Source organism: Sturnira hondurensis, unplaced genomic scaffold (assembly GCF_014824575.4).
Source record: "Sturnira hondurensis isolate 20B ecotype Veracruz unplaced genomic scaffold, ASM1482457v3 Scaffold0019835, whole genome shotgun sequence".
Lineage (NCBI taxonomy): Eukaryota > Metazoa > Chordata > Mammalia > Chiroptera > Phyllostomidae > Sturnira > Sturnira hondurensis.
In genome coordinates this window covers 315,099-330,512 of record NW_028092466.1, presented here as the reverse complement: position 1 = coordinate 330,512, position 15,414 = coordinate 315,099, and the positions used below count along the sequence as shown (strand labels likewise).

The 15,414-nt window shown below is 41.2% G+C and overlaps 1 protein-coding gene across 2 annotated transcripts in view; it reads left to right on the top strand.

Moving 5' to 3' along the window:
- The window catches only part of MYOCD (myocardin), an 89,101-nt gene extending 74,356 nt beyond the window's left edge, over nt 1-14,745 (top strand). For both annotated transcript variants that reach the window (XM_037028254.1, XM_037028255.1), the window contains 5 exons: nt 3,006-3,947; nt 6,370-6,513; nt 7,515-7,643; nt 9,491-9,548; nt 11,576-14,745. In XM_037028254.1, the coding sequence (XP_036884149.1) occupies nt 3,006-3,947; nt 6,370-6,513; nt 7,515-7,643; nt 9,491-9,548; nt 11,576-12,147 (1,845 nt within the window). In that variant the 3' untranslated portion in view covers nt 12,148-14,745. The remainder of the gene's footprint in view (nt 1-3,005; nt 3,948-6,369; nt 6,514-7,514; nt 7,644-9,490; nt 9,549-11,575) is intronic.
- The last annotated feature ends 669 nt before the right edge of the window (nt 14,746-15,414 follow it).

Below are 15,414 nucleotides of genomic sequence, written 5' to 3'. Positions count from 1 at the left end.
GTAAAGGAAATTCTATGGCTGGCAAGTGCCAACACCAGGAAATAAAATGTGTCTTGGTTCCTCCATTCCTTCCACTTGAGTACAAGAGCTTAGGTTTGAATTGGGCACCCATAACCTGGAAGAAGGTGCCGAGCATATGATAATACTCTCCAGAGTCGCAGGTTACTATCTTCCACTCCCCAGATCATGAATCCATAGAGGTAAAAGCAGTCTCTCTCACCTTGAAAATAATATTACACTAAGTGACATAAGCCATACAAAAAGAGACAATTATTGAATGAATCTACTTATATGAGGTACCTAGAGTAGTCCAATTTAGAGACACAGAAATTGAGGGTGGTTTCCAGGGGTGGGTGAGGTGAGAATGGGGAGTTAGTGTTTAATGGGGACAGAGGTTCAGTTTGAGATCATGAAAAGGTTCTGCACGTGGATGGTGGTGATTTTTGCCCAACACTAAACTGTATATTGAAAAATGATTAAGTAGTAAATTTTATGTTATATGTCTTTACCACAATAAAAAGGATTTCTTTTTTAAAGTAGTCTACCTCTGGGTGGGAACTTGGGTCAGGTAGGATTGGAGATGCCTTGGTCCCAGAAAAAACATAGCCAGGTGTGACATACCAGCTATCAGAACCCCCAGAATGGTGTCCACAGGGTCATTGGCCAGTTGTAGCCATAATAATTAGCATAGGTATTAGGAGATGATGATGGTGATGGCAACTACCATTTTTTAATATTAACTATCAGTCATCCATTCTACTTAGATTGGTTTTATTTTTTTTTTTTTGCTGCAAGATAAGTTTTAACTATGAACATAAAACTCAAAATCTTACAGAGGTTCAATGATATGCAAGTTAACCAGTTAATACATGACAAACCTGGGAGTTGAACTTACGTGACTGATTCCAGAGGCTTTGGTATTTCAAAGGGAGGGACAGACAGAAGAAACCCTAACTGGACTTCACCACTGGTGTGTGGGAGAGGGTCGAGGAAGAAACCTTCGTCCAATGCACCTGGGAGAGTTCCTCCAGAGCAAAAAGTGGGAGGGTAGCCTGAGGAGCTGATCTGAAGGGACGTTGGCAAGTTCATTCAGTCTGGGAAAGTTGAGTTGCAGGTACCAGCAGGACAATGTAGAGAAAAAAGTTATCCACTTTCCATCTGTTACAAATATACCAACCTGGCTGGGCTCAACAGTGTTGTCAGGGATAGGTGCAGAATTTTTGAAATTGCTTTCACAGCGGGGAGGATTGAAACTGAAAGAGTGGATGAGATAGAGCAAAATTGAAAGAAGAGGAGGGAAGGGGAGACAGGGGAGAAAAGGAAGGAGAGAAGATGAATAAGGGGAACAAGTGATGTGATCACACTTTGGGAAAGGAAGAAATAAAAGGATTTAATGAAGGTGACTCTCCAAAACAGTAATCAGAAAGGTAAGGCAAGAAGAGTTTGTTGGTTTCTCACTAAAAACTTATAAGCAGTAATATCCTAGTCCGTCTTTTTGTTTTTGTTTTTGTATCCACTTTCTAACAAACTGGGAAAAGGGAGAGAGAAAGGGAATGTGAAAGTGAGTGGGAAACTTAAAGACTGGAATAACATTCAATGGATATTAAGAAATAATGGTTCACATTTTTAGATGTAATAAAGGCATTATATCTGTGTTTCTTTAAAGTACATAATCTTTTAGAGATAAATACCAAAATATATGAAGATTAAATGATTTGCTACAACATAACTCAGAAAGCATAAAGATATGGTTTGCATGTAAATGAAACGAGATTGGGCATGAGGGCACGAGTTGATCGTTGTTGAGACTGGATGATGCGTGTATGGGGTTTATTACCTTTTTTCATCTACTTTCATGTATGTTTGAATTTTTCCTTTATAAGTGGTTTAAAATTTCAATGATTGAAACACCAATGTATATAAGAAAGAGGTGTGTACAAAACTTTGTTCCAAGCATTCTGAAACTTAAGGTAAATTGCATTTGACCAGCATTCGTTTTATTTTATAACTTGAGCTGCAATATTTAATAATGTAGTCTAACTTATTCAGTGCCAGAACAGATTCTAAAAATAAATACAGAATTCATTAATTAAAGTAATTCAAAATTTAAACAATGAGTTGCCATTTTGTACTTTTTCAAGCCAAATCTAAAAGAAAATAATAAAAACAATGATAGCAAGATGGGGAAGGGAGGAGAGCACATTTATTGCTTGTGGCAGTGTAAGTTGTTGCAGATCTTTTAAAATAACTTAGCAGAGTGTAAGGTAATATATATTCATTATTGAAATATAATAGAGTGTAGAGAAGTAAAGAGCATTTTAATAGATAGTTGACTCACAAATAGCATTATGGATTATATTTCCTTCTACACTTAAAGTGCACATGGACATTATTTTGTTTTAAAATAACCGTGCTAAAATAATTATGTGAGCATAAGTTTCTGGCATGCTTTTTTTGTTTAACACATGGACATTTTTCATAATGCTTAATAGTCAATAATTTTAAAAAATTTTAATAGCAGCATATCATTTCAGTGATTCTGGTCCTGCTCAGGTTTGAGAATCACCCACAAAAAGGACACACGTGGGGAGACTGGGAGGCAGAGCACCAGAGCATCAGCATGTTTCAGGGTGACCGGTGCCCTAATATCTGAACTTAGGCAGATGTCTGTTTTCTCATCTGTAAAATGGGGACAAGGGCCAGGATTGGACTTGCAGGGCAGCACAGTAGTTGCCTCTGTGGCTCGTTTGGGCTCTGCATTTCTGGGCTATGTCTCTGATCCTGGAACCATGAAAACATGGTCTATGACATCTTTTAAAAGCATTATTAAAATTGTGCAAAACTGATTTATATAGGCGCAGGGGAGGAAGTCACAAAGAAGTACTAAAAAGAGACGTGGACATTGTGAAATTCTATTTGTGATGTTTTCAAGTTCATGTAATAATAAATACACTTTTTAAAAATCATCATTAAACAGCACACTAACAGTGCCCTGCTTTCTTCAGGTTTCTGAATTGAGACAACAGCTTCGAATACGAGGCTTGCCAGTATCAGGCACAAAGACGGCCCTCATGGACAGGCTTCGGCCCTTCCAGGACTGTCCTGGGAACCCTGTGCCCAACTTCAGCGATATAACGACCGTCACTTTTCCCGTGACGCCCACCAACGCCCTGCCCAATTACCAGTCCTCCCCTTCCACCAGCGCCTTATCTAATGGCTTCTACCATTTTGGCAGTACCAGCTCCAGCCCCCCCATCTCACCTGCCTCATCAGACCTATCGGTGGCCGGGTCCCTGCCAGAGACCTTCAACGATGCTTCACCCTCCTTCGGCCTCCACCCATCCCCTGTGCACCTCTGCCCTGAGGAAAGCCTCATGAGCAGCCTGAATGGGGGCAGCGTGCCTTCCGAGCTGGACGGGCTGGACTCCGAGAAGGACAAGATGCTGGTGGAGAAGCAGAAGGTGATCAATGAGCTCACCTGGAAGCTGCAGCAGGAGCAGAGGCACGTGGAGGAGCTGCGCATGCAGCTGCAGAAGCAGAAGAGGAGCAAGTGCTCTGAGAAGAAGCCGCTGCCCTTCCTGGGAGCCCCCATCAAGCAGGAAGATGCTGTCTCCAGTTGCCCATTTGCATCCCAACAAATAGCTGGGAATAGACAAAGCAACAGCTCGGACAGCCCAGCACAGGCGTGTGAAGCTGCTTCACTCCTCCTGCCCCCCGGGAGTGGCCACTGTGTGGAGTCCTCTGGCCAAACCAACGTTCTTTCTTCCACGTTTCTCAGCCCACAGTGCTCTCCACAGCACTCGCCACTTGGGGCTGTGAAAAGCCCACAACATATTAGTTTGCCCCCATCACCAAACAACCATTACTTCCTAGCTTCATCGTCAGGCACTCAAGGAGAAGGGCACAGGGTCTCCTCACCTGTCAGCACCCAGGGGTGTACTGCACAGGTAAGAACTCCTTGCTCTATGCCCGAATATACCCCTCCTCCTGGAAATGGAATATAGATTTGCAACTCTAAAGAACTGATGTTGCACCCTAACTGGGAGGGTCAATGGTTGAAGAGTCACCCAGTGTACCACAGGTTGTGGACTCAATTCCCTGTCAGGGCACATGCCTAGGTTGCAGGTTCCAACCCTAGTCAGGGCACATACAGGAACAATTGGTCGATGTTTTTTGCTTGCATAAATCTCTCTCTCTCTCTCTCTCTCTTTCTCTCTCTAAAATCAATAAACATATTCTCAGGTGAGACTTGAAAACAAAAGAGCTGGCGTTGGAACTTTCAATGGGAAGTGTTTATCAAAAGTGCAACAGTAACTCCCAGACACCAAAACTCTCAGGCCTTCAGAGTAGACCAACTGGCTTCTCTGAGACAGGGATCAACACACTTGTTCTGTACAAAGCTAGATAATACTTTTGACTTTGTGAGCATTGTGGCCTCTGCCACAACTACTTGACTCCACCCTATAGCACAAAAACAGCCATAGACAACTTATAAACAAATGCATGCAGCTGTGTTCTAATAAAACTTTATTTACAAAAAAACAAGTTTGGTTCACAGAGCTATAGATTGCCAAAGCTTGTTTTCAGGATTTCTTACCCTAAGTCAAAGCAATGCATTAGGAGAGCCAAATGGGGAGTTAACAGACCTTACTAGTCTCTCGGTATGGTGGTCTACAGAGTGCAAACATTTACTGAGCACCTACTGTGTGCCAGTCCAGGCCCTTTTCTAGTCTCTGGAGATTAGTGCTGAACTAGCCAAAAAACAACAACAACAACAACTCCATCCTCATGTGAGGGCAGACAGCAAGTTAAAAAAAATAACTAAAATACATAATGTATTAGAAGATGATACATCTTATGGAGAGAAAGCAAAGAAGGAGAGTGAGGAGTTTGGAAGTTTGCAAACTTAAGTAAAAATAAAAAGTCCAGGGACACTTGAGCAAAGCTTTGAAGAAGTAATGGGGAAAGCCTTGTGAATATCTGGGGTGAAGGCATGTCAGGCGAAGGAGGAAGAGCAAGGGCAAAGGCCCTGAGGTGGGAGCATGCATGTAATGTTCAGGCATCAGAAAGAAGGCCAGTGTGGCTGGAATGAAGTGAGAGGAAAATTGTAGGAGATGGCCCAGAAGAGGAACTATTTCAAAGACTAAACCAAGGTCATCATCAAAGACTTGGCTTTGTCTATGAAGCCAAAGAATTATTAGGAGCCTCTATTTGAGTTAATCTGAGAAAGAAAATTATATTATCAAAAGGTTCTGAGCTCTATATCATTAGGAAGGGAATAGGAAAGAGACTCTAACTGCATTCCTGCCATTTATATGTATGTCTATGTAATGTATGTATACCTATGTATATGTATATGTATGTCTATGAGGCATGTATATGAGCAACCTTGTTCATCATCACAACAATCTTTGGGGCTTCAAGTCATTATTTTTTATTTGCCACTCAGGAAAATGTGGTCCAGGGAAGTTAAGCCAGTATCCAGGGTTGCACAGACCTGGAACTATCTGATTATAAAATACAAGCTCTTTTTACACTGAATATTCTCTATGCTGGGAGTATGAGGTGTGGCCATAGGTAATGAGAATATATTTTTACAGGCCTAGTGGAACAACACATTCAAACTAATTATGCTCACCCCTGAATTGGCACTTTGGGAGGTGTTGGGACTTAAGTGCATTATCATCATCATTGATAACATTTATTGAATGCATTGTGTCCTGGGCAACTAAGGCAAAAGTAACTCATTTTACTCAGTGCTGGACCATAAGACATTCAATTCTAATGATACTGATACTCTCAAGAAGATCCAAATTTATACAGTGATTTACAGTTTACAAAGCACTTGTTAAAAACAGGAATGATTACATGATAAAAAGATATTGAGCAATGTAGGATAACATTACTGACCCGTATTTATGACCTTGTAGTGGAAGTAGGGGTGGCAGGTTGATCATGAAGGGATAGAAAAATCCAGGAAGGCTTTAGGAAGGTGTTGAACTTAAATGGAAGTATAGAGTTAAAAAAGGAGAGTCAGGGAAAAGGCATATCATGAGAAAAAAAGATAAGGAGGTAGAATATACAGGGCATGCTCAGGAAAACTCATAGAAGGATTAGCAGAATTTAAACTTGCAGAAGGAACTAATACTTGACTGTGTAAAGTCTTGAACACTAACCTTGGCTAGAAGTGGAGCCCCTATGCTGAGGATATGTCAGAACCACTGCAAATTTCTGAGCAGAAGGCGATACATACACAGCTGGAATTGAGACTTTGGTCATAGACTTCAAGATAATACACCAGAGCCAGTAAGGCTACTCTCAAACATACCACAGGTGGGCAAATAATCTGTTGTTTCTTTCTTTCTACAGAGCTCAGAAGTGCACGAGGGCCATCTTCCAAGCTTCTCTCCTCCGCCTTCCAGTCTTCACCATCCTTTCTCTGGAGCCCCAGCAGACAGCAGTCATGGTACTGGGGTAGACCCTTGTCCCCAAAGCCCAGGTGTACAGCAAAAGGTAGGCACCTGGAAAAAGGTTTAAACTTGGGACTGACTTTGTCTCTTCTTTCTTCTGTGGCCCTTGTCCTCCCAATTATGAGGTTCAAAGCTGACATAAATGACATTTTAGATAGAAACAACTACCCTTGGGTAGTTGAGGGATGCCCTGGTACTCCAATGGGTCATTTCCTGGGATCATTCCAGAAGTCACGATGACTAAAAGTGCTTACTGTATGTTTGTGACACCACATGGCAAAGAAACCACTACACAGTACGGTGAAGTTGAAGATTGAATAGGGGAGCGTGGAAAAAATAATGCTAGAGAAAAAGTGAAGTGCATAAATCTGTGACAAGGGTTGGAAGGATACAGAAAGTTGGGGTCACGGTGTAGAAAAAGGAAGAGATGGTACATATCAGCAGGTGGAAGAATCAGGGACATGAAGGTCCCTGGATATGGGGAGTTCCAAGAAGCAATGAAGAGATGATAAGGAGGAGCAAATATAAGATGGTCATGACAGAAAAGTGCTACATACCACAAGCCAGGGCAAGGCATCTTTTGAAAATGGAGACCCCAAAATGGCCCAGGCAGAACACAAACCCACCACAATACATGAGGCTGAATCTTGAAGGGATTTCCCCAGCAGCATCTCCAACTCTGCAAATATACCTAGTTAGGAATGAAACAGCCTAGAAGATAAATTACTCCAGAAACTCCTGGGGTGATGGACTTCTTTGTATTGGACTCTTTTACTTTATTTCCTCTCCTAATCATGCTTTCTTCTAACCGGAGAGGGTATAACTTAGAGATGAATCTGTGAGGTTATCATCAAAGACGCCTCCAGCAATAAGTCCATGGTGATACATACTATTGTTAACATACTGGATTTGTTTTCTAAGTGCTAACTCCTTTTTCCCCTTCAAAGCAATTTTTCCAAAATTTAGCCTGTAATTCCTAATACAGAAGTAGTCCCATTTCTGACTCATGAATTGATTGTCTATTTCTGCATTTTACTAACACAGATGGCTGGTCTACACTCTTCTGATAAGGCAGGGCCAAAGTTTTCAATTCCATCCCCAACATTTTCTAAGTCAACGTCAGCAGTTCCCGAAATAACACAGCCTCCATCCTATGAAGATGCAGTAAAGCAGGTAACAGCATGAACTGTTCTTTATAGAAGTATGGGCTGGCTACATTGGACCTTGTTTTACAGGGTGCGACTTCATGCCTGTGGGTTCCAGTATCAAGTGCATCTGGTGTCTGCCCACCAGAATGGACAAAGTGTGTAGGTGCTAACTGTAGAAGGGGGCTGATGTGTAAATAAGCCATGTGAGGCTGAGGGAAGAGGTTTGCCTGGACACTCAGGTGGCTGGACTTGGTGCCACCAGCCAGCTACCTCTGCTGTTAAGGCTGGGCAGTGCTCAACTTCTGTGACACAATATAGTGCTGATATCTCCTTTGTAATGATTCTAGGTAATGTAGCATTTAACAGCTTGTTCGGGTGCAACTCAAACCTATGTGTGCAGTTGTCAGGATGACACTTTGTAAGGTCCTTCCCTGCTTCAGATTTCACTGTTCCTGGCAAAATGTTGACGGTTATTGAGCTGGGTGACAATGGAGGTTCATTGTATCCTCTACTTTCATTTATGTGTGAAAATTTTCAAAATAAAAGGTAAAAAAAGAAGCAATTAATGATCTATATTCCAAATGGCCTGAGTTGGTATCAAATAATGGCTAGCCCTTCATATTTTGCAGAAAAAAGATCTGCATCAGCTCCTGCATACTGGTACCCCACCATCACATCAGGTTTCACTTGGCCTAGAAAATATTTTAAATATTAGGAGATTTTATGCAAAATGTAGGCTTTCTATTTCTGAAAAATTAGGGGATCTGGCTATACTAAGGCCATGATTCTGCCAGAAAACAATCACCTGAAGCAAAGATTTGCTGCCTCCTTGAACCATAACATACATTTTACAATCTACCCTTCTCCTTTGTTCTATATTTGGCCCATTCACATAACCTGTCAGACCTTGTAGGCATTGAATCCTCCTGGGCTGGCAAATGACTCATTCTTTGAGCAGTGCTCCCATCTGTATTGATTACTGACACCTGTGTTTATTGGGACTGCAGTCTCAGAGGAGTGAAATCAATCTGTGTCTCACCCTGGTATCTGTGAACATCAACTGATCCTTCATAGTTTCAAAAGAAAAGAAAAAAGCCAAGCAAAGAGGACTTCCATAAATAAGACTCTACTTAACTCCAATGAGCCAGAAGGGAGGGGTCCATTTCCTCCAAGTGTCGACGGGTTCCACAAACTAATGCAATGAGGGACTAGAAAAATATGAGCCACATTCTTGGGCTACATTCACTTCCAAGTGGAACGAAGGGCCAAAACCCAGTTACCCCCATGTTCATAGCCACATTAGTCACAAAACCTAAAAGGTAGAAGCAACCCAAGTGTTGCTTCCTCATGAGGACAAAGAAAATGTGTTATAGACAGATTATGAACATTATTCACCCTTAATAAGGAAGGAAATTCTGATGTGGATGAACCTTGAAGACGGTATGCTAAGTGAAAAAAACCAGTCACTAAAGGCAAAGTACTATATATGAATCCACTTATCTATGGAAGCTAGAGTAGTCAAATTCACAGGGGCATAGGAAATAAAATGGTGGTTTCCAGGGCTTGGGAGAAGAAGGGAATGAGGAGTTGTTGATTAATGGGGACAGAGTTTCACTTTTACAAGTTGAAAAAGTTCAGGAGATGGATAGTGGTGATAGTTGCACAACAACGTGAACGTACTTAACAATGCCACTGAACTGCACTCTGAAATGGTTAAGATGGTAAATTTTATGTTTTGTGTATTTTACCACAATGAAAAATACAACTAACCAAGTCTAGTTCAAAAGCCTGTAGTGCTGCTTCTAATGATCTCCTGTCTAAGAGGCAGCTGCCTTTTGACTTCTCTGTCCTCCTTCGGTTAATTTGTAACAGCAGATGACTCGCAGTCAACAGATGGATGAACTCCTGGATGTCCTCATTGAGAGTGGAGGTGAGATGCCATGTGCCTTGCCCATTGGGATGCTCTGCTTCTGCATGTCCTCTAGGGAGCAAACTCGAATGCTCACTCTAAATGGGACCAAACCTCTGTGGGAAGAGTAGTCTCTCCATTTCAGCTTCCTGTCTACTTTGAGCAGATAAAGGAAGGCATTAGTGGATGATTCCTCACTGCCTTTGTCCCTTTGCCAAGAAACACTTTCACTAATAATTCTAACAGGTTTCATGTTTCAACTCAGTCCCTATTTCCCTAATGTTTTTCTTGCTGTACGGTTTCTACTGTTCTAATGCCAATGTCCATACCTTCTTAATTAAGAAGAATAAACTAAGTTTTTGTACCACCTACTCAAAATGAAGTTCAATTAGTAATGCCCCATTAAATGGTCCATTCTTGCTTAAATATCATTCAAGCTAGCAATAAAAATGATCAACATATTATTTTTGCCCCTTTTATTTATTTATTTTAAATTACATAGTATATGCTTAGAATTTGAAACCACACAAATGAATAAGGTCATGTGATGAGTAGGTGTTGATAGAAAGGGGAAAACCTCAGGTCTGACCCTTAAGTAACAACACAAAGTTTCAGAGAAAGAGTGTCCAGGCAGCTGGCTCAATGCTGTGCTAGACCAAGTCCCCACCTTTGCAGAGTCTGCAGTCTGGTAAAGCATACTGACAATGAGCAAGTGAACAGGGAGGTCCTCCACTGTAACAAAAGAGGAGAAGGCAAAGATGGGCACAGATGTGGGTATCCTTATACATTTTATGATGGAAAGATGAGAAGGCTCAAAGTAGACACCTTTATATTTTAAATAAAATGTGTGGTGAGGTCAGCAAAGAGTACATGTGCAGGAAGGGAGCATGGGGAATTTGTGGAAAGAAAGTTATAAATCAATCATGAAATTAATCGAGTTTTCCAGAGAAACAGTAGATTGCTACACCATTGACTTAAAAGAAAACTGGTCAGCTTCACTGTGTAATTTTCCTCTTACAATGTCCAGCTGATCCAGGGCAGGCTCAGATAATATGGATTGTAAGATTCACCCAAGTGTGAGGTTTTGCCAGAGGAGAATGGTGGAAGGGGTAAAGTACAAATATATAGAGGATATTTATAAAAGAATAATTATAATGGTAGACCAGAGTATATAGTCTGGACAAGGACAGAAATAAAAACCAGAAGCGACTCATGGATGGTGATAAAATAGTAGAATTGGTAGACTGGAATGACTCCAAGTGGTGGAGAAGTTGTCCTTGGGTAAGCTGTAGAAAAAGGAAGAGATGGATTGAAGGTGAGAAATTTTGGTTGAAATTGGGCTTTCAGGGGAATGCAGTATTTGGAAATGACAAGGTCCAGCATTTGTCCAAGAGTGAGGTTGAAGGACACACTGAAATTGAAGGCAATGGTGGTATCAAGAAACTCAGAGGCCAGGTGGACATTGGGTCATTTCTGAGGATGCTGAAGTTACATGGAATGACAAGAGTTGAGGTGGGGAAAAACAATAAACTGGGGAACAGTTTTCAATGGATGAGGGAGAGTGGCCAGGAGGCTGGGCTGGGGTGGGGTGGCAAGGAGGGCAGCATGACTCTCGAAACCACTGAGGAGTTATAAGAAGGTGAGGGAGTGACAATCAGATAGTGTCAGCAGGTGGCACCCAGGAAGACTCACTTTCTGGCTCTGAAGTAAATGAGGCCACACTGAGGGTGTAACAGAAGATGCAGTGTCCTCAGGGGACAGCCAGGTGTCAGTGAAGGAGCAGGTAAAGGAAACTATTTTGAGAGTTTAATAAACACACAGTGAAATTTCCAGAAAGAAAGGATTTGGAGAGAGACTGGGGGCAGGGGGTGGGAAGAAGAATTGGGGATATATAGAGCAGCCCAGGATGAGACAAGGTAATGAGCAATGACCGGAGAAGCAGAGTCATCTCCTATATCTAAGTGTAACTCATTCATTCCAAAGATTCACAGTGTGTGGTATGCTCTATGTGAAGTGATTTGACAGTCTGCTTTGTGTTTTAACAACAGAAATGCCTGCTGATGCCCGAGAGGATCATTCATGTTTACCAAAAGTCCCAAAGATTCCCAGGTCTTCCCAAAGCCCTACTTCTGCCCTCCCCAAGCCCTCAGCTTCCTTTGAACAAGTGTCTTCAGGGGTCCAGCTACCATTCGATCACTATGGCACAGACAGTGATGAGCATCTTGAAGTCTTATTAAATTCCCAGAGCCCCTTAGGAAAGGTGAGTGATGTCACCCTTCTAAAAATTGGGAGTGAGGAACCTTCTTTCGATGGCATGATGGATGGATTCTCAGGGAAGGCTCCAGAAGACCTCTTCAATGCGCACGAGCTCTTGCCAGGTCCCCTCTCCCCGATGCACACTCAGTTTTCACCTTCATCTGTGGACAGCAATGGGCTGCCATTAAGCTTCACCGAATCTCCCTGGGAAACCATGGAGTGGCTAGACCTCACTCCGCCAAGTTCCACACCAAGCTTCAGCTCCCTCACCACCAGCGGGCCCAGCATCTTCAACATTGATTTTCTGGATGTCACAGATCTCAATTTGAATTCTCCCATGGACCTTCACTTACAGCAGTGGTAGAACACCTGATGCGCAAGTGCTGAGGACGACCAATAGAATCCCACAACCATAAATACTTACATTATTCAAACAGAAGAGCAGGAGTTGGGGAAGGAATAAGAGGAGGAGATTAAAAAGAAGCAATGGAGACTTCTGTGACAACTAACAAGCACAAAATAAGAGCCATTTACATATATATATATATATAAACTGTAATATTTACCAACATTCAATGACTGTTAATGATTTTAGCAATGCTCTTAAAAATGTGCTTTCTCAGATCAAAAATGCCAAAAAAAATTCTTCCACTACCTTTTCAAACACCAGTATTTTTTCTAGCCCATAATTTAATTAAGGTATTGTTAGGGCATAATCTCATGTCATAAGCTTTTCTTGTGAGTTTAGTGGACCTACTGTGGAAAGAAAATGTAAACTCTTTTGGGAGTACAGGGAAGTCAATTTATCAAAGGTTATGAAACACATACCTGTGATGGAGGATGATTCTCATCTCTCCATTACCTGCCTTTCAAAATATCATTAAAGCCCAGTTTCAGTTACAAAGTTCTTGAGGCAGAAGAGAGGGACAGAACCAATTCTTTCCCAGGGAAGCAGAATCAACTCAATGTCCCTCTGCCACAAAGCTGCCCCATTGGAGTGGTTTCCAATCTTCTACCAAGGACTCTGTGTGGTCACTGATAAAAACTAACCCACCCAGAACTTTCCTCTTTCTTAGCCAATTAGCCAAATCACTCCCATTCTCTCTGTGGTGATAAGCATTGCCAAATAGGCAAGAAACTCCTGCCATGGAAGGTTCTCCAATGCAATACCTTGTAGTTCCAAAGACTAGTGATGACCACCCAAGCAGATCAAAGGGTATGTATAGCCTCAGGAAGCCCTGTCAGGGACAATTCAGACACCACTGGAGAACACTGTTTCTCATACCATAGGAATATGTACCAAAATACCAATCCTTTCTTGCTCCTCTTTTGAATATCTTTTTTTTTCCTGCCCCAACGTTGGGAGAAGAGGACTTCTTAGATTTAAGAATCTGCCATATTCCTAGTAAAGCCATATTTTAAAAAGCTAAAACTCCAGATTTTCCTGGAAAATTCCTTCTCCATATGCATAATTTGCTGCCAAAGAAAGTTGAAAGAATGTCCTTAGGAAGAAACTGTGACTTAGCCCATTAGTCACAAAGCTCATTCTACCCTCATTTGATGTACAGCAATCATTAATTTGGGTTGCTCTGGGGAAATTGGAAATCATTATATTGTAAAGATAAATACGAAATACATTAACAAGGAGAGAGTATTTTAGGTATGGATTTCTGAAAGAAAACACAATTGCATATTGAAGACAATGGAAAGGAGAACAGACAATGGTTTCATGTGCATTCCTCATCACCTCTCAGGCTTCGGCTGGGAGCTGAAAAACTCAAATGTCAGGATGGTCTCCCTAAGTTTCACTGTGGCGTCACCCCACTGTGTTTATAGTGTTGCATGCTGTAGAAAGTAGCTCCTGCTATTGTTTTTATAATTTAAATCACTACGGCACTGTTTTCTCATTTTGTAAAAAATGTTGTTCACTGTGCACTTACAGAGAAAATAACCAAAAATGTTGTGATTTTAGTTCTCTTTTGATAAATCAAAGATTTAGAAGTCATTCCATTGTTACCTTGTTAACTTGTGTGAACAGAATGTTTTTGGTGACTGGTACTCTGAAAGCTGCCAGATCTTACTAGGGGTAGAGGATATATATAAAATACACACACATGCACACGTGATAGGCATATGTGTGTGTATATAGGCATACATATGTACATGCATATGTATATATACTTACATATGTGTGTATGTGTATGCATCTTGAAAAGCAGTGTTACAGAGTTCTACACCAAAAACCTTTAAGCCTTGATCTGCTGTGAAATGATACTTGGCCTTTCTCACTGCGAGTTCCAGTTAACCAACCAGACTACACGTTGCCTCTCTGTGTATGACTAATGGCTCCAGCCTGATGACTCACAGCCACTTGCTTACCATGAACAAGCTCATCTTGACAATGAATATGGATGTGAAAAGACAGAATAGTTTCACCGTTAGTAGCTGGAAATGGTAATATAGTCTCTCATAGAAGAGCATAAAAGGAACCTAAAAATTGTTTTACATTCCTTGATCAGCATTGTGCTTTAAAAGATCCACGTGGTAAATTTTTCATTTTGCTTTTATGTCAGTCATCAGAACCAAAAATCTAGAGGGAAAAATTATCAGTCTTTTCTCTGAAGCCAAAGAAGCATGGGAAGAAACCCTTATTAACACATTCCTCATATTGGTTTATTCCTCAGATGTTGAAATTCCATTTGGATCTTAACAAAGCTTGCTGGTCAGTACACTTTTCATGTATTACATTGTATGTTTTGTATGTTATCCCCCATCCCCTTTACTTGCTTTGGAAAACAAACCATAGTGTCCCTACTCTGAGACTGTGGTCTGAGTATTAATTATTTTTTTCTTTGGGTATTTCTATCTGAAGGAATAGACTTGGTTAGGCCTCTGTACTTTGTAAGTTTCTGCATCTTTAGGGATCCTTTTAGAATATTACCTTGTACTGATATACACACCTTACAGTCACCAAAAGATGGATCCTATTTGCTACTGCAAATCAACAAACTCAACACAGATCAGACACCTGGATTGTTGGTTGCAACCTCCTTCCACAGTCTCCACACAGCATATTCACTGTCTCTTCATGACTCAGATGGGATTTTTGTGGAATAAAATTGGGGATAATTGGGAGAAAATTGATGAAGTTGGCTTCTCCTCATGGGAGGAGATAATTCATGTTAAAAATTCATCTGTCTCCTATTAAGAATTTTTATTTTAAGTTCTTTTAAACTCTTAGTTGTGTACTCTATTTTGGTGACAAGTTGGACCTGACAAAAAGATGTACAAAGACTTATAAAGATGGCCACATTCATGTTTCTTACTGACCTTAGAGCCTAAAAATGACTACCTGTGATTTTCTTAATGCTCCTGGAATCTGTAGTGAAGCAGACCTGCAGATCTGCAGCCACTGTGAACGCTGTTGTAGCCCCTTAGGTTCATACTAATCCAGCGGAGTCAGAAAATTCATTCCTGCAAATGCTTTCGTTAAGGCAGTACTCATTAGTAGTAGCCCTGCTCCTAACAATGTTATTGATATGACACACACTTTCTATTATAAGGGACAGAGAGGGAAGGGGAAAAAAGAAGGAAGGAAAGAGGGAAAAAAGGAAGAGACGGTGGAAGGAAG